General features: G+C 54.5%; 1 protein-coding gene across 3 annotated transcripts in view; it reads left to right on the top strand.

The window, feature by feature from the left end:
* Positions 1-25257, top strand: part of ptpn13 (protein tyrosine phosphatase non-receptor type 13) — a 145976-nt gene that overhangs the window by 28352 nt on the left and 92367 nt on the right. For all 3 annotated transcript variants that reach the window (XM_041885337.2, XM_041885338.2, XM_041885336.2), the window contains exons 3-5: positions 22864-23030; positions 24799-24864; positions 25021-25206. In XM_041885337.2, the coding sequence (XP_041741271.1) occupies positions 22864-23030; positions 24799-24864; positions 25021-25206 (419 nt within the window). The remainder of the gene's footprint in view (positions 1-22863; positions 23031-24798; positions 24865-25020; positions 25207-25257) is intronic.

Below are 25257 nucleotides of genomic sequence, written 5' to 3'. Positions count from 1 at the left end.
CCTACCCCCTCTCCTCTGCCGTCTCCTACCCCCTCTCCTCTGTCTGTCTCCTACCCCTCCCCTCTGCCGTCTCCTACCCCCTCCCCTCTGTCGTCTCCTACCTCCTCCCCTCTGTCGTCTCTGTCTCCCACCCCCTCCCCTCTCCCGTCTCCTACCCCCTCCCCTCTGCTGTCTCCTACCCCCTCCCCTCTCCCGTCTCCCACCCCCTCCCCTCTGCCGTCTCCTACCTCCTCCCTCTGCCGTCTCCTACCCCTCTCCTCTGCCGTCTCCCACCCCTCTCCTCTGCCGTCTCCTACCCCCTCTCCTCTGCCGTCTCCCACCCCCTCCCCTCTGTCGTCTCCCACCCCCTCCCCTCTCCCGTCTCCCACCCCCTCCCCTCTGCTGTCTCCTACCCCCTCCCCTCTCCCGTCTCCCACCCCCTCCCTCCTCTGCCGTCTCCTACCTCCTCCCTCTGCGTCTCCCACCTCCTCTCCTCTGCTGTCTCCCACCCCCTCCCTCCTCTCCCGTCTCCCACCCCCTCCCCTCTCCCGTCTCCCACCCCCTCCCTCTCCGTCTCCCCACCTCCTCTCCTCTGCTGTCTCCCACCCCCCTCCTCTCCCGTCTCCCACCTCTCTCCGTCTCCCACCCTCCCCTCTCCCTCCCTCTCTCCCACTCCCTCCTCTCCTCTGCTGTCTCCCTCCCTCCCTCTCCCGTCTCCCACCCCCTCCCCTCTCCCGTCTCCCACCCCCTCCCTCTCCCGTCTCCCACCCCCTCCCTCCGTCTCCCACCCCTCCCCTCTGCCGTCTCCTACCTCCTCCCCTCTGCCGTCTCCCACCTCCTCTCCTCTGCTGTCTCCCTCCCTCCTCTCCCCTGCCTCTCCCACCCCCTCCCCTCTCCCGTCTCCCACCCCCTCCCTCTCCCGTCTCCTACCTCCTCCCTCTCCGTCTCCCACCTCCTCTCCTCTGCTGTCTCCTCCCTCCCCTCTCCGTCTCCCACCCTCCCTCTCCCGTCTCCACCCCCTCCCTCTCCGTCTCCTACCCCCTCCCCTCTGTCGTCTCCTACCTCCTCCCCTCTGCTGTCTCCTACCCCCTCCCTCTCCCGTCTCCCACCCCCCTCCCTCTCCGTCTCCACCCCTCTCCTCTCCTGTCTCCTACCCCTCCTCCCTCTGCCGTCTCCCACCTCCTCTCCTCTGCTGTCTCCTCCCCCTCTCCTCTCCCGCGTCTCCCACCCTCCTCTGCCGTCTCCACCCCCTCCCTCTGTCGTCTCCTACCCTCCTCCTCTGTCGTCTCCTACCCCCCTCCCTCTGCCGTCTCCCACCCCTCCCTCTTGCTGTCTCCTACCTCCTCTCCTCTGCTGTCTCCCTCCCTCCCTCTGTCTGTCTCCTACCCCCTCTCCTCTGCCGTCTCCTACCCCCTCCCTCTGCCTCTCCTGCCCTCTCCCTCTCCCGTCTCCTACCCCCTCCTCTGTGTCTCCTACCCCCTCCCTCTGCCGTCTCCTGCCCCTCCCTCTGCTGTCTCCCACCTCCTCCCCTCTGCCGTCTCCTACCCCCTCCCTCTGCCGTCTCCTACCCCCTCCCTCTGTCGTCTCCGCCTCCCACCCTCCCCTCTGCCGTCTCCTACCCCCCTCTGCTGTCTCCTACCCCCTCCCTCTGCCGTCTCCCACCCTCCTCCCCTCTGCCGTCTCCTACCTCCTCTCTCTGCTGTCTCCTACCTCCTCCTCTGTCAGTCTCCCACCCCTCTCCTCTGCCGTCTCCTACCTCCTCTCTCTGCCGTCTCCCACCCCCTCTCCCCTCTGCCGTCTCCTACCCTCCCCTCTGCCGTCTCCACCCCTCTCCTCTGCCGTCTCCCCCCCCCTCCCTCTGTCGTCTCCACCTCCTCCCTCTGCTGTCTCCTACCCTCCTCTGCTGTCTCCTACCCCCTCCCTCTGCCGTCTCCACCCTCCCTCTGCCGTCTCCTACCCCCTCCCTCTGCCGTCTCCCACCCTCCCTCTCCGTCTCCCACCTCCTCCCCTCTGCCCGTCTCCACCCTCTCTCCTGCCTCTCCCTCCACCTCTCCTCTGCCGTCTCCTACCCTCTCCTCCTCTGCCGTCTCCCACCCCCTCCCTCTGCGTCTCCCTACCCCCTCTCCTCTGTCGTCTCCCACCCTCTCCTCTGCCGCTCTCCTACCCCCTCCCTCTGCTGTCTCCTACCCCTCCCCTCTGCTGTCTCCTACCCCCTCCCCTCTGCCGTCTCCCACCCTCCCTCTGCCGTCTCCCCCCTCCTCTGTCGTCTCCTACCCCTCTCCCTCTGTCGTCTCCTACCCCTCTCCTCTGCTGTCTCCACCCCCCCTCCTCTGCCGTCTCCTACCCTCTCCTCTGCCGTCTCCTACCCCTCTCTCTGCTGTCTCCTACCCCCTCTCCTCTGCCCTCTCCTGCCTCCCACCCTCCTCTCCGTCTCCACCTCCCCCCTCTGCCGTCTCCCTACCCCTCCCTCTCCCGTCTCCTACCCCCTCTCCTCTGCTGTCTCCTACCCCTCTCCTCTCCGTCTCCCACCCCCTCCTCTGCCGTCTCCTACCTCCCTCCTCTCAGTCTCCTACCCCTCTCCTCTGCTGTCTCCACCCCCTCTCCTCTGCTGTCTCCTCCCCCTCTCCTCTGCCAGTCTCCTACCCCCTCTCCTCTGCCGTCTCCCCCCCTCTCCTCTGCCGTCTCCCACCCCCTCTCCCTCTGCCGTCTCCTACCCTCCTCTGCCGTCTCCTACCCCTCCTCTGCCGTCTCCCTACCCCCTCTCCTCTGTCTCCCACCCTCCCCTCCTCCCTCCTCTCCCTCTCCCTCCTCCTCCCTGTCTCCCACCTCCCTCTGTCTCCCACCCCCTCCCTCTGTCGTCTCCCACCCCCTCCTCCTCTGTCTCCCACCCCCCTCTCCTCCGTCGTCTCCTCCCCCTCCCTCTCTCGTCTCCACCCCCTCTCCCTCTGCTGTCTCCCACCCCCTCCTCTGCCGTCTCCTCCCCCCTCTCCTCTGCCGTCTCCCACCCCCTCCCTCTGCCGTCTCCCTACCCCCTCCTCTCCCGTCTCCACCTCCTCCCTCTGCTGTCTCCTACCCCCTCCCCTCTCCGTCTCCCACCCTCTCCCTCTGCTGTCTCCCACCTCCCTCCCCTCTGCCTCTCTCCCACCTCCCCTCTCCTGCTCTCCACCCCCTCCCTCTCGTCTCCCACCCCCTCCCCTCCTCGCGTCTCCCACCCTCCCTCTCCGTCTCCCACCCTCCCCTCTCCTCGTCTCCCACCCCCCTCCCTCTCGTCCCTCTCCCTCTCCCTCTCCTCTCCCGCCTCCCTCCCTCCCTCTCCCCTCCCCCTCCCTCTCCGTCTCCCACCCCCTCCCTCTCCTCTCCACCCCTCCCTCTCCCTCCCTCACCCCTCCCTCTGCCTCTCCTGCCTCCTCCCTCTGCCTCTCTCTCCCACCTCCTCTCCTCTGCTGTCTCCCACCCCCTCCCTCCCTCTCCGTCTCCCACCCCCTCCCTCTCCCGTCTCCCACCCCCTCCCTCTCCGTCTCCTACCTCCCTCCCCTCTCCGTCTCCACCTCCTCTCCTCTGCCGTCTCCCCCTCCCCTCTCCGTCTCCCACCCCCTCCTCTGCCGTCTCCCACCCTCCCTCTCCCGTCTCCTACCCCCTCCCTCTGTCTCTCCTACCTCCTCCCCTCTGCTGTCTCCTACCCCCTCCCCTCTCCGTCTCCCACCCCTCCCTCTGCCGTCTCCTACTTCCTCTCCTCTGCTGTCTCCCACCTCCCTCCCTCTGCTGTCTCCCACCCCCCCCTCCCTCCCTCTCCTCCCCCTCCCTCTGCCTCTCCACCCCTCCCCTCTGCTGATCTCCTACCCCTCCCTCTGTCGTCTCCCTACCTCCTCCTCTGTCGTCCTACCTCCTCCCTCTGTCGTCTCCACCCCCTCCCTCTGCTGTCTCCTACCTCCTCCCTCTGTGCGTCTCCTACCTCCTCCCTCTGTGGTCTCCCTACCTCCTCTCCTCTGCCGTCTCCTACCTCCTCTGCCGTCTCCTACCCCTCTCCTCTGCCGTCTCCTACCTCCTCCCTCTGTCGTCTCCTGCCCCCTCCCTCTGCCGTCTCCTCCCCCTCCCTCTGCTGTCTCCCCTCCTCCTCTGCCGTCTCCTACCCCTCCTCTCTGCTCTCCTCCTCCTCCTCTGTCGTCTCTGTCTCCACCCCCTCCCTCTCCGTCTCCTACCCCTCCCTCTCTGCTGTCTCCTACCCCCTCCCTCTCCTGTCTCCACCCTCCCCTCTGCCGTCTCCTACCTCCTCCCCTCTGCCGTCTCCTACCCCTCTCCTCTGCCGTCTCCCACCCTCTCCTCTGCCGTCTCCACCTCTCTCCTCTGTCGTCTCCCACCCCTCCCTCTGCCGTCTCCCACCCCCTCCCTCTGTCGTCTCCCACCCCCTCCCCTCTGTCGTCTCCCACCCCCTCCCTCTGCTGTCTCCTACCCCTCCCCTCTGCTGTCTCCTACCCCTCCCTCTCCGTCTCCCACCCCCTCCCTCTGCTGTCTCCTACCCTCCTCTCCCTCCTCTGCCGCCTCCCACTCTCCTCCTCCTCGTCTCCCTCCCTCTCCGTCTCCCACCCCTCCCTCTCCGTCTCCACCCCTTCCCTCTGCAGTCTCCTACCTCTCCCTCTGCCGTCTCCTACCCCCCTCTCCTCTGCCGTCTCCTACCCCCTCTCCTCTGCCGTCTCCTACCTCCCTCTCCTCTGCGTCTCCTACCTCCTCTCCTCCTGCCGTCTCCTACCTCCTCTGCCGTCTCCTACCCTCTCCTCTGCCGTCTCCTACCCCTCTCCTCTGCCGTCTCCTACCCCCCTCCTCTGCCGTCTCCTACCCCTCTCTCCTCTGTCGTCTCCTACCCCCTCTCCTCTGTCGTCTCCTGCCCCTCTCCTCTGCCGTCTCCTACCCCCTCCTCTGCCGTCTCCTACCCCTCTCCTCTGCCGTCTCCTACCCTCTCTCCTCTGCCGTCTCCTACCCCCTCTCCTCTGCCGTCTCCTACCCCCTCTCCTCTGCCGTCTCCTACCCCTCTCCTCTGCCGTCTCCTACCCCCTCCCCTCTGCCGTCTCCTACCTCCCTCTGTCGTCTCCCACCCCCTCCCTCTGTGTCTCCCACCCCTCTCCTCTGTCGTCTCCTACCCCTCTCCTCTGCTGTCTCCTACCCCTCCCTCTCTGTCTCCACCCTCCCCTCTGCCGTCTCCTACCCCTCCCTCTGCTGCTCTCCCACCCCCTCCCTCTGCCGTCTCCCACCTCCTCCCCTCTGCCGTCTCCTACCCACTCTCCTCTGCTGTCTCCACCCCCTCTCCTCTGCGTCTCCTACCCCCTCTCCTCTGCCGTCTCCTACCTCCTCTCCTCTGCCGTCCTCCCTACCTCCTCTGCCGATCTCCTACCCCCTCTCCTCTGCCGTCTCCTACCCCCTCCCCTCTGTCGTCTCCCACCCCTCCCCTCGCGTCTCCCACCTCCTCCTCTGCCGTCTCCTACCCCCTCTCCTCTGCTGTCTCCTACCCCCTCTCCTCTGCCGTCTCCTACCTCCTCTCCTCTGCCGTCTCCTACCCTCTCCTCTGCCGTCTCCACCCCTCTCCTCTGCCGTCTCCTACCTCCTCCCCTCTGTCGTCTCCTACCCCCTCCCCTCTGCCGTCTCCTACCCCCTCCCCTCTGCTGTCTCCCACCTCCTCCCTCTGCCGTCTCCTACCCCCTCCCTCTCGTCGTCTCCTACCTCCTCCTCTGTCGTCTCTGTCTCCTACCCCCTCCCTCTGCTGTCTCCTACCCCCTCCCTCTGCCGTCTCCCACCCTCCCTCTGCCGTCTCCCACCCTCCCCTCTGCCGTCTCCTGCCTCCTCCCCTCTGCCGTCTCCCACCCCTCTCCTCTGCCGTCTCCTACCCCCTCTCCTCTGCCGTCTCCCACCCCCCTCCCCTCTGTCGTCTCCCACCCCCTCCCTCTCCCGTCTCCCACCCCCCCCTCTGCTGTCTCCCCCCCTCCCTCTCCCGTCTCCCACCCCCTCCCTCTGCCGTCTCCTCCTCCTCCCTCTGCCGTCTCTCCTACCTCCTCCCTCTGCCGTCTCCCACCTCCTCTCCTCTGCGTCTCCCACCCCTCCCTCCCTCTCCCCTCTCCCTCCCCCTCCCCTCTCCGTCTCCCACCCCCTCCCCTCTCCGTCTCCCACCCCCTCCTCTCCCGTCTCCCCCCCTCCCTCTCCCGTCTCCCACCTCCTCTCCTCTGCTGCCTCCCCCCCTCCTCTCCGTCTCCCACCCCTCCTCTCCCGTCTCCCCCCTCCTCTCCGTCTCCTACCCCCTCCCTCTGTCGTCTCCTACCTCCTCCCCTCTGCTGTCTCCTACCCCTCCCTCTCTCCGTCTCCCACCCCCTCCCTCTGCCGTCTCCTACTTCCTCTCCTCTGCTGCTCTCCCACCCCTCCCTCCCCTCTGCTGTCTCCCACCCCTCCCTCCCTCTCCTGTCTCCTACCCCCTCCCTCTCCGTCTCCCACCCCTCCCCTCTGCCGTCTCCTACCCCCTCCCCTCTGTCGTCTCCTACCTCCTCCCCTCTGTCGTCTCCTACCTCCTCCCCTCTGTCGTCTCCCACCCCCTCCCTCTGCTGTCTCCTACCTCCTCCCTCTGTGTCTCCTCCTCCTCCCTCCTGTGTCTCCCCCCTCCTCCTCTGTCGTCTCCACCCCCTCCTCTGCTGTCTCCTACTCCTCCCTCTGCTGGTCTCCCTACCTCCCTCCCTCTGCTGTCTCCCACCTCCTCTCCTCTGCCGTCTCCTACCTCCTCTGCCGTCTCCTACCCCCTCTCCTCTGCCGTCTCCTACCTCCTCCCCTCTGTCGTCTCCTACCCCCTCCCCTCTGCCGTCTCCACCCCTCCCTCTGCCGTCTCCCACCTCCTCCCTCTGCCGTCTCCTACCCCCCTCTCCTCTGCTGTCTCCTACCCCCTCTCTCTGCCGTCTCCTACCTCCTCCCTCTGCCGTCTCCTACCCCCTCTCCTCTGCCTTCTCCCCCCTCTCCTCTGCCGTCTCCTACCTCCTCCCCTCTGTCGTCTCCTACCCCCTCCCCTCTGCCGTCTCCTACCCCCTCCCCTCTGCTGTCTCCCACCTCCTCCCCTCTGCCGTCTCCTACCCCCTCCCCTCTGTCGTCTCCTACCTCCTCCCCTCTGTCGTCTCTGTCTCCCCCTCCCTCTCCTGTCTCTACCCCCTCCTCTGCTGTCTCCTACCCTCCCTCTCCCGTCTCCCACCCTCCCTCTGCCGTCTCCTACCTCCTCCCCTCTGCCGTCTCCCTCCCCCTCTCCTCTGCCGTCTCCACCCCCCTCTCTCTCCTCTCCTCCCCCTCTCCTCTGCCGTCTCCCCACCCCCTCCCCTCTGTCGTCTCCCACCCCTCCCTCTCCGTCCTCCTACCCCCTCCCTCCTGCTGTCTCCTACCTCCTCTCCTCTGCCTCTCCCACCTCCTCCCTCTGTGTCTCCACTCCTCCCTCTGCCGTCTCCCACTCTCCTCTCTGTCTCCCACCCCCCTCCTCTGCCGTCTCCTACCCCTCCCCTCTGCCGTCTCCCACCCCCTCCCTCTGTGGTCTCCCACCCCCTCTCCTCTGCCGTCTCCCTACCCCCTCTCCTCTGCCGGTCTCCTACCCCCCTCTCCCTCTGTCGTCTCCTACCCCCTCTCCTCGCTGTCTCCTACCCCTCTCCTCTGCTGGTCTCCACCCCTCCCTCTCCGTCTCCACCCTCCCCTCTGCCGTCTCCTACCCTCTCCTCTGCCGTCTCCCACCTCCCCCTCTGCCGTCTCCTACCTCCCCTCCCTCTGCCGTCTCCTACCCCTCTCCTCTGCCGTCTCCTACCCTCTCCCTCTGCCGTCTCCTACCCCTCTCCTCTGCCGTCTCCTACCCTCCCTCTCCTCTGCCGTCTCCTACCTCCTCTCCTCTGCCGTCTCCCTACCTCCTCTGCCGTCTCCTACCCCCTCTCCTCTGTCGTCTCCTACCCCCTCCTCTGCCGTCTCCCTACCTCCTCCCTCTGCCGTCTCCCACCTCCTCCCCTCTGCCGTCTCCTACCCCCTCTCCTCTGCCGTCTCCCTACCCCTCTCCTCTGCCGTCTCCTACCCCTCTCCTCTGCCGTCTCCTACCCCCTCTCCTCTGCCGTCTCCTGCCCCTCTCCTCTGCTGTCTCCTACCTCCCTCTCCTCTGCCGTCTCCTACCTCTCTCCTCTGCCGTCTCCTACCCCCTCCCTCTGCCGTCTCCTACCTCCTCCCTCTGTCGTCTCTCTCTCCTCCCGCTCCTCTCCTCCCCCTCCTCTGCTGTCTCCTACCCCCCTCCTCTCGTCTCCTACCCTCTCCTCTGCCGTCTCCTACCTCCTCCCCTCTGCCGTCTCCTACCCCCTCTCCTCTGCCGTCTCTCCACCCTCTCCTCTGCTGATCTCCTACCCTCTCCCTCTGGTCTCACCCTCCCCTCTGTCGTCTCCACCCCCTCCCTCTCCGTCTCCCACCCCTCCCCTCTGCTGTCTCCCTACCCCCTCCCTCTGCCTCTCCCCACCTCCTCTGCCGTCTCCTACCTCCTCCCCTCTGCCGTCTCTACCCTCCTCTCCTCTGCTGTCTCACCCTCCCTCCCTCTCCGTCTCCCACCCCCTCCCCTCTGCTCTCCTACCCCCTCCTCTGCCGTCTCCCACCTCCTCTCCTCTGCTGTCTCCCACCCCCTCCCCTCTCCGTCTCCCCCCCCTCCCTCTCCGTCTCCCACCTCTCCCTCTCCCGCCCCCTCCTCTCTCCGTCTCCCACCCTCCCTCTCCTCTGCCGTCTCCCCCTCCCTCCTCGTCTCCCACCTCCCTCTCCTCTCCCCCCTCCCTCTCCCGTCTCCCACCCCCTCCCTCTCCGTCTCCCCCTCCCCTCTGGGTCTCCTACCTCCTCCCCTCTGCCGTCTCCACCTCCTCCCCTCTGCTGTCTCCCACCCCTCCTCCCTCTCCGTCTCCCACCCCTCCCTCTCCGTCTCACCCCCTCCTCTCGTCTCCTACCCCCTCCCTCTCCGTCTCCCACCTCCCCCTCTGCTGTCTCCTACCTCCCTCTCCGTCTCCCACCCCTCCTCTCCGTCTCCCACCCCTCCCCTCTCCGTCTCCTACCCCCTCCCTGCGTCTCCTACCTCCTCCCTCTGCTGTCTCCTACCCCTCCTCCTCGCCGTCTCCCACCCTCCCTCTCTCGTCTCCACCCTCCCCTCTCCGTCTCCTACCCCCTCCCTCTCGTCTCCACCTCCTCCCTCTGCTGTCTCCTCACCCTCCCCTCTCCCGTCTCCCACCTCCCTCCCTCTCCGTCTCCCACCCCTCTGCCGTCTCCTACCTCCTCCTCTGCTGTCTCCTACCCTCCTCCTCTGCCGTCTCCTACCCCCTCCCCTCTCCGTCTCCCACCCCCTCCCCTCTGCCGTCTCCTACCTCCTCCCCTCTGCTGTCTCCCACCCCCTCCTCCCTCTGCTGTCTCCTACCCCCTCCTCTGCCGTCTCCCACCTCCTCCCCTCTGCCTCTCCTACCCCCTCCCTCTGTCGTCTCCCACCTCCTCCCCTCTGTCGTCTCCTACCTCCTCCCTCTGCTGTCTCCTACCCTCCTCCTCTGCTGTCTCCTACCCTCCTCCCTCTGTGTCTCCCACCTCCTCCCCTCTGCCGTCTCCTACCCACCTCCTCTGCCTCTCCTACCTCCTCCCTCTGTCGTCTCCTACCTCCTCCCCCTCTGTCGTCTCCCTACCCCCTCCTCTGCTGTCTCCCACCCCTCCCCTTGCCTCTCCCCCCCTCCCTCTGTTCTCCTACCTCCTCCCTCTGTTGTCTCCTACCTCCCCCCTCTGTCGTCTCCCACCTCCTCTCCTCCTGCCGTCTCCTACCCCTCCTCTGCCGTCTCCTACCCCCTCTCCTCTGCCGTCTCCACCTCCTCCCTCTGTGGTCTCCTACCCCTCCTCTGCCGTCTCCTACCCCCTCCCCTCTGCTGTCTCCCACCTCCTCCCTCTGCCGTCTCCTACCCCCTCCCTCTGTCGTCTCCACCTCCTCCCCTCTGTCGTCCTCTGTCTCCACCCCCCTCCTCTCCGTCTCCTACCCCCTCCCTCTGCTGTCTCCTACCCCCCTCCCTCTCCGTCTCCCACCCCCTCCCCTCTGCCGTCTCCTACCTCCTCCCCTCTGCCGTCTCCTACCTCCTCCCCTCTGCCGTCTCCCCCCCCTCTGCGTCCTCCTACCCCCCTCCCTCTCCTGTCTCCCCCCCCTCCCTCTGTCGTCTCCCACCTCCCCTCTCTGCTGTCTCCCCCCTCCCTCTGCCGTCTCCCTACCTCCTCCCCTCTGCTGTCTCCTACCCCCTCCCCTCTGCTCTCCCACCCCTCCCTCTGCCGTCTCCACCTCCTCTCCTCTGCTGTCTCCCACCCCTCCCTCTCCTCTCCCCCCCTCCTCTCCGTCTCCCACCCCTCCCTCTCCCGTCTCCTACCCCTCCCTCTGCCGTCTCCCTACCTCCCTCTCCGTCTCCCACCTCCTCTCCTCTGCTGTCTCCTACCTCCCTCCCCCTCTGTCGTCTCCCACCCCTCCCCTCTGTCGCTCTCCTACCCTCCCTCTGCCGTCTCCTACCCCTCCTCTGCCGTCTCCCACCTCCTCCCCTCTGCCGTCTCCTACCCTCCTCCCTCCTCTGTCGCTCCTCCCTCTCCTCTGCCGTCTCCCTCCCCCCTCCCTCTGCCGTCTCCCACCCCTCCCCTCTGCCGTCTCCTACCCCCTCTCCTCTGCCGTCTCCTACCTCCTCCCCTCTGTCGTCTCCTACCCCTCCCTCTGCCGTCTCCTACCTCCTCCCTCTGCTGTCTCTCACCTCCCTCCCCTCTGCCGTCTCCCTACCCTCTCCTCTGCCGTCTCCTACCCTCCTCCCTCCTCTGTCTCCACCCTCCTCCTCCTCTGTCGTCTCCACCCCCTCCCTCTGTGCGTCTCCCACCTCCCTCCCCTCTCGTCTCCCACCCTCTCCCTCTGCCGTCTCCTACCTCTCCTCTGCCGTCTCCTACCCCCTCTCCCTCTGCCGTCTCCCACCCCTCCTCTGCCGTCTCCTACCCCTCCCCTCTGCCGTCTCCCTCCCCCTCCCTCTCCTCCCCCCTCCTCTGCCGTCTCCCACCCCTCTCCTCTGCCGTCTCCTACCCCCTCCCTCTGTCGTCTCCCACCCCCTCCCTCTGCCGTCTCCCTACCCCCTCCCTCTCCCGTCTCCCACCCTCCCCTCTGCTGTCTCCTACCCTCCCCTCTCCGTCTCCCACCCTCCCCCTCTGCCGTCTCCTACCCTCCCCTCTGCCGTCTCCCACCCCCTCCTCTGCCGTCTCCCCACCTCCTCTCCCTCTGCCGTCTCCCACCCCCTCCCTCCCTGCTCCCCCCCTCCTCCCCTCTCCGTCTCCCACCCTCCCTCTCCTCTCCCCCCCTCCCCTCTCCCGTCTCCCCCCCTCCCCCCTCCCCTCCTCCGCCTCCCACCCCCTCCCTCTCCGTCTCCCTACCTCCTCCCTCTGCCGTCTCCTACCTCCTCCCCTCTGCCGTCTCCCACCTCCTCTCTTCTGCTGTCTCCCACCCCTCCCTCTCCTCTCCCACCCCCTCCCCCTCCTCTCCCCCCCTCTCCTACCCCTCCCTCTCCGTCTCCCACCTCCTCTCCTCTCTGTCTCCCCTCTCCCGTCTCCCACCTCCCTTCCCCCCCTCTCCGTCTCCCACCCCTCCCCTCTCCCGTCTCCCACCCCCTCCCTCTCCGTCTCCTACCCCCTCCCTCTGTCGTCTCCTACCTCCTCCCCTCTGCTGTCTCCACCCCCTCCTCCTGTCTCCCCACCCTCCCTCTGCTGTCTCCCACCCTCCCTCTGCCGTCTCCTACCCCCTCCCTCTGCTGTCTCCCACCCCTCCCCTCTGCCGTCTCCCACCCCCTCCCTCTGTCTCCCCACCCCTCCCTCTGCTGTCTCCTACCCCCTCCCCTCTCCCGTCTCTAACTGTCTCTATCTTCTCTTCATTCAGCTTGTCCTGGTTGTCCCCCAGTCGCTCTCTGAATATCATGTGTTGCATTTTCACTGTTGCATTTGTTTCTGTAAATGTATCTTATTTGATAAATTAGCTAAAAATTCACCAGTATGGTTGAGAGCCAGCTTAGTGCAGAACTGGCTGTCAGACAACAAGCTGTCTCTTCATTTGGGGAAAACAAGAGTCCACTTTATTTGGCTTTAAGATTAGGCTAGGTAGATCATCAGATGTTAGTCACGGTTGGTGACACAGCGGTGTTAGATACTTAGGCTGTGAACTAGACATGTTCCTGACAGGGGGAGTAATTGCCAAGGTCAACCAGAAAGTTAAGTTTCTAGTCAGAAAAGCTACATTCCTAGACAAAAGGGACCTTAAACTCTTGCAGCAGCGTTAGTGCAGCCTGACCTTTGACTGCGTGTGGTACAGAAGCTCCCATTTTGTTCATGAAGAACAAGCTACAGGCAGCTCAGAATAAAATGTCAAGGGTCATTCTGAATCTTATCCCTCGGGCTCTTGTTGGTCCTTCTCAGCTCAGTGAACTATGGTGGCTATCAGTTAATGAAAGGGTAATTCAGCTGACGCTTGGATTGGACAATAAAATCGAGCATGGTATAGTGCCCCAGGATCTGAAGAACTATCTTACTGCTGTTAGGGACTCTCATTCCTACGCCATGAGAGTCAGTGCAACAGATTTTTGTGCCATGTCGATTCAAGAGCGGTACGGGCCAGAACATGTTTTTTTTTTTTTGTATTTTTTTTTTGTATTTTTTTTATATACGGCAGTGTTAGAGTGGAACAAATTCCCGGGCTGAGAAACTGTTTCTGCCAGTCTTAGGTTCAAACACTCCTGCAAGGCTTGGTTAATGTTGAGATGGCATCCTAGCCAAGTGTAAAGCCATTCTGCGCTAGTTAGATGTGTATGTGTGTATGTTTTTTTTTTTTTTTGGTGTAAATATATGAACATTGTGTGTGTGTGTGTGTGTGTCTGCATGTGTGTCACAGAGGGCCCATGTCGTTTGTTCTGTCTTGCTACCACTTGTGTAGCAATAGAGGACCACAATGGAAACAAGTATTTTTGTCTGTACAATCCTCTGCAAATGTGTTAGTTGCCTGGTATGGCTTCTTCATGTATTTTTAAAATGTCAAATCAAATGCTGGACAAATTTACGTATTGGGTTTCAGTACGTCGTGAAGATGCAGTATGTAGCTAATTCAGGCTTTGTGCATATTCCTTAAACCGATTTTTGGTAGGCACACGAGTCAAAGGACGTAACCACCTACACTCGTAAAAAGTTGCAGTGTTTTTTTTGTTTTGTTTCATTATTGTATTTGAGCCGTTAAGCCTACTGTTTTGGTGTGAGACAAGTCATAGCAGATGTCAACCAGAAAATGTCATAGCTCTAATGCCCGGTCAAAATATAAACAAGCAGTTTCCTCCAAACCACAGCGATCCTGCCTCCAGCCAATAGACGCTGTAGCTAAGCTAGCTAGTTACCTCACTTAATGTGCAAACATTTGACTCTGGCATTCTAAGCTGAGGATGCATCTCAAACGGCACCCTATCCCCTATATACTGCACTACCTTTCACCAGAGCACTATGGGCCTTGGGTCAAACATTGTACACTATATAGGGAATAGGGTGCCATTTGAGGCTCAGCCTAAGTCTGTTAGTGCTTCCATATGATGGTTTGGCATTCATAACAATGGAGCTGTTCTCTAACTGCTTTTTAGCATTCTTGCCCTTTTTTTATTTTAATGGATTTCTGTGATTGAAGCTTTCGATCCGTTTTGATTTATGAGCATATTTGAAAGTGAATCCAATATGACTTCACTTCTTCATATTAGCTCTTAAGGGAGTAAATCTCCAGTGAATCCTGTTTTTTCCTTGCTTCATTCTTTTGACTTCTCATCCTCATTAGTCCTTCAATTAAACAATTTAGGAATTTTTTTTGTAGTGCGACGTTAAAGGAAATGTGTGGCAGATTGACTTATTGACTTAAAATATAATTAATCATATTTCTATACTGATTGACTAATTTCTCATCTCCAGCAAATGGGCTATTGAGCTTTGTGAGATGTTCCACAATACAAGCTGCTGGTACCTCAGCCAGCACAACTCCAGTGTCCATATGTCCAACAGATAAGGATAGGGTGGTTGTGGTGCTGGCCAGCAGACTTTCATTCAAAGGATGCTTTATTTTCCACTGCCTGTGGTCTGTTTTGACAACATGGAGGTTCTAAAGGCTCTGCTTGCTTTCGGGCCGTCTCTGTCTCTGGCCGTGTCTGTGTACTCTGTCTCTCTCTCTTTTTGACTGTCTCTGTCGATTCTGTGTCTGGCTCTCTGTTTGTCGCCGTGTCGGTCTCTGGCCGTGTCTTTCTGACTGTCTGGTTCTGTGTCTGTTTGTCTGTGTCTGGCTCTGACTGTCTCTGTCTCTGTCTCTGACTGTCTCTGTCTCTTTCTGGCTGTCTCGGTCTCTTTCTGACTGGCTCTGGCCGTCTCTGTCTGTATCTCTGTCTGCGTGTCTTTCTCTGTCGGTATGTTTGTCTCTGTCTTACTGTGTCTCTCTGTCGTTGTCTGTCTCGTTCTCTCTCACTCTGTTTTTCTGTCGGTCTCTCTGTGTTGTCGGTCTTGTCTTTCTGTCTTGTCTTGTGTGCCAGCCAGCCTTTTTGACCACATACTGGTCATCTATGCCAAGGCCCTTGAAGTCATTATTAGACCGGTCACTGTAGAGGGAGAGAGATAGGAGACTCTGTAGATCGTCTGAGTCACTGGGATCAGAGGACAATACCCAGCTTCTGTAATATGTTCCTCTGAGTAGGGTTGTGCAATTCCGGTAACTTTTCCAAACTAATAAGGTTTTCATAGAAATCCCAGTTGGAGGATTCCGTTCCTGATGCCGGGAATCCTCCTACGGGATTTTGCTAACCTACTTCTGAGTCACAGTGTCCTTCCTCTCTCTTTTGACTCTGACTTGTCCAGTGCGGTTACTGTGTAATTGGCCTGTTCCTTCAGGGGGGTGGGTGATTTTGTCTGATGGTATGCGACTTCAGAATGCTACTGTCCTTGGTCAATGAATGTGAAATGTAGCCTTGGTCTAGGCCCCACTAGCATACAGTGGCATGAAAAAGTATCTCCCCCCCCCTTTTCTCATTTTCTCAATTTTTTGCATATTTTGGACACTGAATGTTATCAGATCTTCAACCAAAACCTATTTTTAAAGGGAACCTGAGTGAACAAATGAGTACAACGTATGGATACTTTTTTTTCATTTATTTAATAAAACAACACCCAATGTCCCTGTGTGAAAAAGTAATTGCCCCCTTACACTCAATAACTGGTTATGCCACCTTTTAGCAGCAATGACCTCAACCAAACGCTTCCTGTAGTTGTTGATCAGTATCTCACGTCTAGGGATGGGCATTTTACCTTTTTTTTGACTGTTCGAGTACTCGCATTATTTCCCCCCCATGTACTCAAAAATAGTAGTTTTTTTGTGTTGTTTTTGTTTTGTTTTTTAGAACATGGGCCATACTGGGAAAAAATGAGCGCATTTATCTATAGGCTAACAGTGCACAACAATGCCTAATTTATCATAACCATTACAGTTAATTAATCGTGTGTGTGTGTGTGTGTGTGTGTGTGTGTGTGTGTGTGTGTGTGTGTGTGTGTGTTATTTCATAGTTTTGATGTCTTCACTATTATTCTACAATATAGAAAATAGTAAAAAAAAAAAAAAAAACCTTGAATGAGTAGGTGTCCAAACTTTGGACTGGTTTTATTTATATATATATATATATATATATATATATATATATATATATATATAACAATCTCTCAGAAAAAAAGAAACGTCCCCTTTTCAGGACACTGTCTTTCAAAGATAATTCGTAGAAATCCAAATAACTTCACAGATCTTAATTGTAAACAGTTTAAACACTGTTTCCCATGCTTGTTCAATTAGCCATAAACAATTAATGAACATGCACCTGTGGAATGGTTGTTAAGACACTAACAGCTTACAGACGGTAGGCAATTAAGGTCACAGTTATGAAAACTTAGGGCACTAAAGAGGCCTTTCTACTGACTCTGAAAAACACCAAAAGAAAGATGCCTAGGGTCTCTGCTCATCTGCGTGAACGTGCCTTAGGCATGCTGCAAGGAGGCATGAGGACTGCAGATGTGGCCAGGGCAATAAATTGCAATGTCCGTACTGTGAGACGCCTAAGACAGTGCTACAGGGAGACAGGACGGACAGCTGATCGTCCTCGCAGTGGCAGACCACATGTAACAACACCTGCACAGGATCGGTACAGCCGAACATCACACCTGCGAGACAGGTACAGGATGGCAACAACAACTGCCCGAGTTACACCAGGAACGCACAATCCCTCCATCAGTGCTCAGACTGTCCGCAATAGGCTGAGAGAGGCTGGACTGAGGGCTTGTAGGCCTGTTGTAAGGCAGGTCCTCACCAGACATGACCGGCAACAACGTCGCCTATGGGCAAAAACCCACCGTCGCTGGACCAGACAGGACTGGCAAAAAGTGCTCTTCACTGACGAGTCGTGGTTTTGTCTCACCAGGGGTGATTGTCGGACTCACGTTTATCGTCGAAGGAATGAGCGTTACACCGAGGCCTGTACTCTGGAGCGGGATCGATTTGGAGGTGGAGGATCTGTCATGGTCTGGGACGGTGTGTCACAGCATCATCGGACTGAGCTTGTTATCATTGCAGGCAATCTCAACGCTGTGCGTTACAGGGAAGACATCCTCCTCCCTCATGTGGTACCCTTCCTGCAGGCTCATCCTGACATGACCCTCCAGCATGACAATGCCACCAGCCATACTGCTCGTTCTGTGCGTGATTTCCAGCAAGACAGGAATGTCAGTGTTCTGCCATGGCCAGCGAAGAGCCCGGATCTCAATCCCATTGAGCACGTCTGGGACCTGTTGGATCGGAGGGTGAGGGCTAGGGCCATTCCCCCCAGAAATGTCCGGGAACTTGCAGGTGCCTTGGTGGAAGAGTGGGGTAACATCTCACAGCAAGAACTGGCAAATCTGGTGCAGTCCATGAGGAGAAGATGCACTGCAGTACATAATGCACCTGGTGGCCACACCAGATACTGACTGTTACTTTTGATTTTGACCCCCCCTTTGTTCAGGGACCCATTATTCCATTTCTGTTAGTCACATGTCTGTGGAACTTGTTCAGTTTATGTATGTTGTTGAATCTTATGTTCATACAAATATTTACACATGTTAAGTTTGCTGAAAATAAACGCAGTTGAGAGGACATTTCTTTTTTTGCTGTCTGTGTGTGTGTGTATGTATATATGTATATATGTATATATTTTAGTACCAGTCAAAAGTTTGGACACCTACTCATTCAAGGGTTTTCTTTATTTTTACTATTTTCTACATTGTAGAATAATAGTGAACACATCAAAACTATGAAATAACACATATGGAATCATGTAGTAACCAAACAAGTGTTAAACAAATCAACTTATATTTGAGATTCTTCAAAGTAGCCACCCTTTGCCTTGATGACAGCTTTGCACACTCTTGGCATTCTCTCAACCAGCTTCACCTAGAATGCTTTTCCAACAGTCTTGAAGGAGTTTCCACATATGCTGAGCACTTGTTGGCTGCTTTTCCTTCACTCTGCGGTCCAACTCATCCCAAACCATCTCAATTGGGTTGAGGTTGGGGGATTGTGGAGGCCAGGTCATCTGATGCAGCACTCCATCACTCTCTCCTTCTTGGTCAAATAGCCCTTACACAGCCTGGAGGTGTGTTGGGTCATTGTCCTGTTGAAAAACAAATGATAGTCCCACTAAGCGCAAACCAGATGGGATGGCGTATCACTGCAGAATGCTGTGGTAGCCATGCTGGTTAAGTGTGCCTTGAATTCTAAATAAATCACTGACCGTGTCACCAGATGAGCACCCCCACACCATCACACCTCCTTCATGCCGCACGGTGGGAACCACACATTCGGAGATCATCCGTTCACCTACTCTGCATCTTGCAAGGACACTGCGGTTGGAACCAAAAATCTCCAATTTGGACTCCAGACCAAAGGACAGATTTCCACCGGTCTAATGTCCATTTCTCGTGTTTCTTGGCCCAAGCAAGTCTCTTCTTCTTATTGGTGTCCTTTAGTAGTGGTTTCTTTGCAGCAATTCGACCATGAAGGCCTGATTTACGCAGTCTCCTCTGAACAGTTGATGTTGATGTGTCTGTTACTTGAACTCTGAAGCATTTATTTGGGCTGCAATTTCTGAGGCTGGTAACTCTAATGAACTTATCCTCTGCAGCAGAGGTAACTCTGGGTCTTCCATTCCTGTGGCGGTCCTCATGAGAGCCAGTTTCATCATAACGCTTGATGGTTTTTGCGTCTGCACTTGAAGGAACTTTCAAAGTTCTTGAAATATTCCGGATTGACTGACCTTCTTGTCTTTAAAGTAATGATGGACTGTCGTTTGTCTTTGCTTATTTGAGCTGTTTTTGTCATAATATGGACTTGGTCTTTTACCAAATAGGGCTATCTTCTGTATACCACCCCTACCTTGTCACAACACAACTGATTGGCTCAAATGCATTAAGAAGGAAATAAATTGCTGGTCTATGTTGACTCCAATGCTTCCCACAGTTGTGCCAAGTTGGCTGGATGTCCTTTGGGTGGTGGACCATTCTTGATACACACGGGAAACTGTTGAGCGTGAAAAACCCAGCAGCGTTGCTATTCTTGACACAAACCGGTGCGCCTGGCACCTACTACCATACCCTGTTCAAAGGCAATTACATTTTTTGTCTTGCACATTCACCCTCTGAATGGCACACATACACAATCCATGTCTGAATTATCTCAAGGCTTAAAAATCCTTCTTTAACCTGTCTCCCCCCTTCATCTACACTGATTGAAGTGGATTTAACAAGTGACATCAATAAGGGATCAAAGCTTTCACCTGGATTCACCTGGTCAGTCTGTCATGGAAAGAGCAAGTGTCCTTAATGTTTTATACACTGTATGTATGCATGTACAGTGCCTTCAGAAAGTATTAATACCCCTTGACTTACTACACATTTTGTTACAGACTGAATTCAAAATGGATAAAAAATAAATAAAACTAAATTACCTAACTACACAATACTTTTTACATTTACATTTTAGTCATTTAGCAGACACTCTTATCCAGAGCGACTTGAGTGCATGCATTTTTTTATATATTTTTTTCAAGTATTTAATTATTTTTTTTTAAAGTCAAAACTGTAATTAGGCCACTCAGGAACATTCAATGTCGTCTTGGTAAGCAACTCCTGTGTAGATCTGGCCATGTGTTTTAGGTTATTGTCCTGCCGAAAGGTGAATTTGCCTCCCAGTGCTTGTTGGAAAGCAGACTGAACCAGGTTTTCCTCTAGTCCCAAGTCCTTGCCGTTGACAATCATACCCATAACATGATGCAGCCACCACCATGCTTGAAAATATGAAGAGTGGTACTCAGTGACGTGCTGTATTGGATTTGCCCTAACACTTTGTGTTCAGGACAAAAAGTTAATTTCCTTGCCACATCTTTTGCGGTGTTATTTAAGTGCCTTGTTGCAAACAGGATGCATGTTTTGGAATATTTTTATTCCGTACAGACTTCCCTATTTTCCCTCTTGTCAATTAGGTTACTATTGTGGAGTAACTACAATGTTGATCCATCCTCAGTTTTCTCCTATCACAGCCATTAAAACTATGTAACTGTTTTTTTAAAATCACCATTGGCCTCTCTGGCAACTGAGTTAGGAAGGACACCTGTATCTTTGTAGTGACTGGGTGTATTGACCATCCAAAGCCTAATGAATAACTTCACCATGCTCAAAGGGATATTCAGCGTCTGCTTTTTTTTTGTGTGTTTTTTATACACATCTACCAATCGGTGCTCTTCTTTGTGGGGCATTGAAAAACCTCCCTGGTCTGTGGTTGAACGTGTGCTTGAAATTCACTGCTCGACTGAGATACTGCGTAGTTATTAAAAAAAAATGTAACCACTATCATTGAACACAGAATGAGTTAAGACAAATTCCACTTTGACATTATGGGGTATTGTGTGTAGATCAGTGACACAATCTCAGTTTAATCCATTTTACATTCAGGCTGTAACAAAACAAAAATGTGGAAAAAGCGTGGTGTGACCACTTCCTGAAGGCTCTGTGTGTGTTTGTGACTGTGGATTTATTTGCATATAGGCCTCTATATTCTTGTATACCAGAGCCTTACTTTTACTAATAGCTTCATGAAGTTTTGTTTTTGTGGATATAAACCAAGTTCAAGTAGAGACCTTAGTACAACCCTGCTCCCATACTATTCTGCTCTGAGAGGAACTAAAGAAATGATGAAGTTCACTACTTTTGACCAGTCAAAATTACTTTTTTTTTTTTTCAAAGGAAGTGCAGTACATAGTGAACAGGATGCTGTTCTGTTTACAACGAAAAAGACCAGGAGTGTAAACCTCCCGGGTGGCCATATAGCCTACTATTTGTAAATAGTAGTGGTTTGTTTGTCAGGTTTATTAGTTAACTACATGTTTGTTAGCTACCATGTTTGTGGGAATGGATTTGTTTAACTAGGTGAAGTAAGGTGTTGGGTTTTTTTGTGAGCGAGTGGCATTTCTGCTTATAATCACTTTTTAATTCTAGACTGTCTAAAAACAAAAAAAAGGTATTGTGATGGTGCCCAGTGCCGTCAAAGCCTGTTTTAGTTTGTGCGATTTTAAAAACGGATAGCTGGCTAGCGCGATACTGTACAGTTTGTGCTGCCTGTCTGCTGCTACTCCCAGGCCTGGCCCTCTGCCTCATCATTGATCTGAGTCCCAAACCCTGATAAACAAAGCTTATCTGATGTTCCTGCCTGCTGACTGGAGTAGTGTAAGGATGCATCCAAAATGGTACCCTATTAGCTGTATAGTGTTCCAATGGGGACCAGGACGAAAATGTATGCACTCACTAACTGTAAGTCACTCTGGATAAGAGCGTCTGCTAAATGACTAAAATGTAAAATGTAAAAATATATACTGTGGTATCTCCTTCAAGTTGCGTTCAGTGTTTGGGTTGTTGGACTGCCAATTTTGTCACTTTGTTGAATTTTATAAAGTATGGGTGTTGCCTTGAAACTGTCAAGTGTTTATGATGGTAAAGATAGGAATTTTCGTTGAGTAAAAATGACATAGAATGGCATCCAGCTTTTCCAGTGAGGTCTTTTTGCAAGACGGTCAAAAATAATTGAACAGGAAACATCTATTTACTTTTGAATTCCAGTCTTTGCAAAAATGGTGTGCTTCAAAAGCTCCTTCTCTTCCTCTTGGAGGAGCACAATATCCGTCCGTCAAGGAAAGGAATTTTGCAGTGCAGCTCAAACATTCCTTTTTGTATATTTTTAAGACGTTGGTTCAGTGTAACTCAACCTCCCTGAGTGTAGATTTGTAGGAAAGGAGAATTACTCCATTTCTGTGTTGAGGGACCATTCCTCTCTTTCACAGCTTTCAAACCAAGAGGTTTTTTTTTGCCAACTTTAGCACCCCGCCGACTTTTCTTTATAAACGAGAAGGTACTGCCGGCGACAAAGCCTCTACTTTGCAGACGCAAAAACCATCAAGCGCTATGATGAAACTGTCTCTCATGAGGACCGCCACAAGAATGGAAGTCCAGAGTTACCCCTGCTGCAGAGCATAAGTTCATTAGAGTTACCAGCCTCAGAAAGTACAGCCCAAATAAATGCTTCACAGAGTTCAAGTAACAGACACATCAACATCAACTGTTCAGAGGAGACTGTGTGAAATCAGACCTTCATGGTCAAATTGCTGCAAAGAAACCACTACTAAAGGACACCAATAAGAAGAAGAGACTTGCTTGGGCCAAGAAACACAAGAAATGGACATTAGACCGGTGGAAATCTGTCCTTTGGTCTGGAGTCCAAATTGGAGATTTTTGGTTCCAACCGCAGTGTCCTTGCAAGACGCAGAGTAGGTGAACGGATGATCTCCGAAATGTGTGGTGTGATGGTGTGGGGGTGCTCATCTGGTGACACTGTCAGTGATTTATTTAGAATTCAAGGCACACTTAACCAGCATGGCTACCACAGCATTCTGCAGTGATACGCCATCCCATCTGGTTTGCGCTTAGTGGGACTATCATTTGTTTTTCAACAGGACAATGACCCAACACACCTCCAGGCTGTGTAAGGGCTATTTGACCAAGAAGGAGAGTGATGGAGTGCTGCATCAGATGACCTGGCCTCCACAATCCCCCGACCTCAACCAAATTGAGATGGTTTAGGAATTGAGAAAGAAATGAAGTAGGAATGGAATGCTGGGGAAACCCACTCTTTTTAACAAAGGCCATTAAAACAGCTATTTTCCCACGATTTCAAGAATTGTTGTGCATTGACTGCTTGTCAGAATGCAGGTTTCCCTCCCTTTGGCACTTGTTACTTGAATGCGCATCGAGAGGAATGTTTCTCTCTCACAGGACACACAACAAGCTGACTATGTAAATAAGTCAACTATTGTACCAAGGGGTTGTCTGATTTCTCTATTCGTTACTCATTTTGTTTGCAGAGGAAAAGTAAGTGTGGACTGTTATAGCATCTTCAAAGTGCGCCTTGACAGAAATGTTAATTTTTTTTGGCATGGCGGCAATGATTTTGCCTTTGCACAGGGCCACAGTTGAAGGAGTGCAGCGGAAACACTGACTGTGTATTTAAGTATATGTATTTATTTATTATTGACGGCCTTCATCCATAAGTTATAAATCATCATACCTGCAGGCTTTGATTTAAAGTGTCACCTAAAGCAACTGAAGTCAAAACACTCAAGTTTTATGGTGAGGTGCTGTGTGACTGTTATATTGAATAAAGATGCTCCGGTCCTCTCTAACCCCATGATGTCTCCCTCCCTCCAGACCCCTCTGCCCTGGGCTTCATCATCTCTCCATGGTCCCTGTTGTTGATGCCCTCAGGCAGCATCTCCTTCACAGACGAGAACGTGACGCAGCAGGACCTGAGGGCCTTCACAGCTCCAGAGGTCCTGGAGGGAGTCACACTCTCTTCTCTGTCAGATATAGAGAAGGTATTTATGATACTGTATATTATTATGTAAGAAGGTGCAGTAGCAGCAGGATCTGAGGGCCTGGAGGGCCTTACACTCTCCTCTCTGTCACAGACAGACAGACAGACAGACAGACAGACAGACATTTTTCCCATAGGGGATTTTAGAAACACTTAAAATAAGGGCTGTGTTTTGTGTAGGCTTACCCTGGTGTGACGTTTTGATAACCGTGTAAATCTCTCTGACAAGGTGACTCTGCCACCCCTCGCTCTCTGCCGCACCTTGCTCTCGCCCTCTCTCTCGCTGCCTCTCTCTCTGTGCCCTCTCTCTCTGTGCCCTCTCTCTCTGTGCCCTCTCTCTCTGTGCCCTCTCTCTCTGTGCCCTCTCTCTCTGTGCCCTCTCTCTCTGTCCCCTCTCTCTGTGCCCTCTCTCTCTGCCTCTGTCTTCTCTCTCTCGCCCTCTCTCTCGCTGCCTCTCTCTCTGTCCCCTCTCTCTCTCTGCCCTCTCTCTCTGTCCCCTCTCTCTCACTGCCTCTCTCTCTGCCCTCTCTGCCTCTGTCTTCTCTCTCTGTGCCCTCTCTCTCTGTGCCCTCTCTCTCTGTGCCCTCTCTCTCTGCCCTCTCTGCCTCTGTCTTCTCTCTCTCTCTGTGCCCTCTCTCTCTGTGCCCTCTCTCTCTGTGCCCTCTCTCTCTGCCCTCTGCCTCTGTCTTCTCTCTCTGTGCCCTCTCTCTCTGTGCCCTCTCTCTCTGTGCCCTCTCTCTCTGCCCTCTCTGCCTCTGTCTTCTCTCTCTCTCTCCTCTCTCTCATATAGAAGACACTGTATTGTTACAGTTTCAACACATCTGTTTGTGGGGTTGTTTGTTGCTTTGTATATAAAAACAATGTTAAACAAAAACATAACAAAGGGAGTGCTAGGGTTGGGGTCAATTCCATTTCAGTTTGCTTCCTGAATTGACCTCAAAAGACCTATCTCTGGCCAAGAATCACACACCTCAACACACAGCGCTGTACACAGTCAATAGTGACTATCCACTGGAAGTCTATAGGTTAGGATACAATAAGGTTTCTATTCTCATAATATCAATACAATTAAATGTTGAAAATGAATGATATATTACAACATGTCCTATGCTTTTCTGTTTTAATTGCCCTAGAAATGCCATGCTCTGTATAATGACAGAGAGGACATGGTAATTGTGAGGTGTTTGTGAATCACATTCATAACTCTAACAATTGTAGTTTTACTCTTTAAAGCTTGTGGTGAACTCTGACTGTTCCTAAGACATTGGAGGCTGTGATGTTGCGTTCTTTGGCAATCGTCTCATTATTCTATCATCAGCAAGCCTAACTCTGAGGGGAAGCTATTTCTCTGCTCTTGGGGAGCTTGCCTGCAGAATTGTAAGGAATGGAAAAGGTTTGGATCTAGTTGCTGAACTGTAGGCAATTTCTCTCCTCTTTTAGGAAATCTGCTGCAGAATTGAAAGTAAAATGTATGGATCTGAGCTAGCTGAACTGAAGTATGACAATGTATTTTAGCCCACATGGTCAAGTGGTTATTGAATTGCAGGCAGCATTTTTATCTCAGAACATTTTAGATGAGACATACATACTTCAGCACATTTTTAATAGATGGCTACTTTTAGCTTAGTTTCAGAACAGAACAAAGGGTCAGATTTATTGTTGTATTAGTCAGACGGGAGCCAGGCCTCAGAACTACAGCGACTGCCTTTTTTTTGTGCCTAATTATTGGAAACACTTATCCTGTTTTTTGCAATTCATTTTGTTCACAGATGCACATGTACTCCCTTGGAATGACCTTGTTTTGGGGAGCGGACTATGAGATTCCACAGAGTCAGGTACAGCTGCATAATCCATAGATGATGCATTCACAAGTTCGAAACGGATTTAACAATCACGTTTTCTATTTGCAGAAATGATGTTTTATGTATACTCATCCTCCCCCTGTAAGTGTTCATTTAAAACTCCTCTGTGATGTCCTGTGTCTGTCTCAGCCGATGAAGCTGGGCGAGCGCCTGAACAGTATTCTCCTCAACATGTGTGACGACGGCACCCTGAGCCGTATGTCTGTGCTCACCGTAATGGACGCCTGCAGCACACACATCAGAAATTCTAGCTGCGAACCCTCCTTCACACACATCAGAAAGCTGGTCCGACTGGTGCTGGGCAGCCTCTCCCAGGTAAATAACAACTACGACACATCACTGTTAGCATTTTATAGTGGACCTGTG

This window comes from Coregonus clupeaformis, chromosome 9 (assembly GCF_020615455.1).
Source record: "Coregonus clupeaformis isolate EN_2021a chromosome 9, ASM2061545v1, whole genome shotgun sequence".
In the NCBI taxonomy this organism is placed as follows: Eukaryota; Metazoa; Chordata; class Actinopteri; order Salmoniformes; family Salmonidae; genus Coregonus; species Coregonus clupeaformis.
The sequence above is the reverse complement of the archived record's forward strand: the minus strand, read 5'-3'. Positions and strand labels throughout refer to the sequence as shown.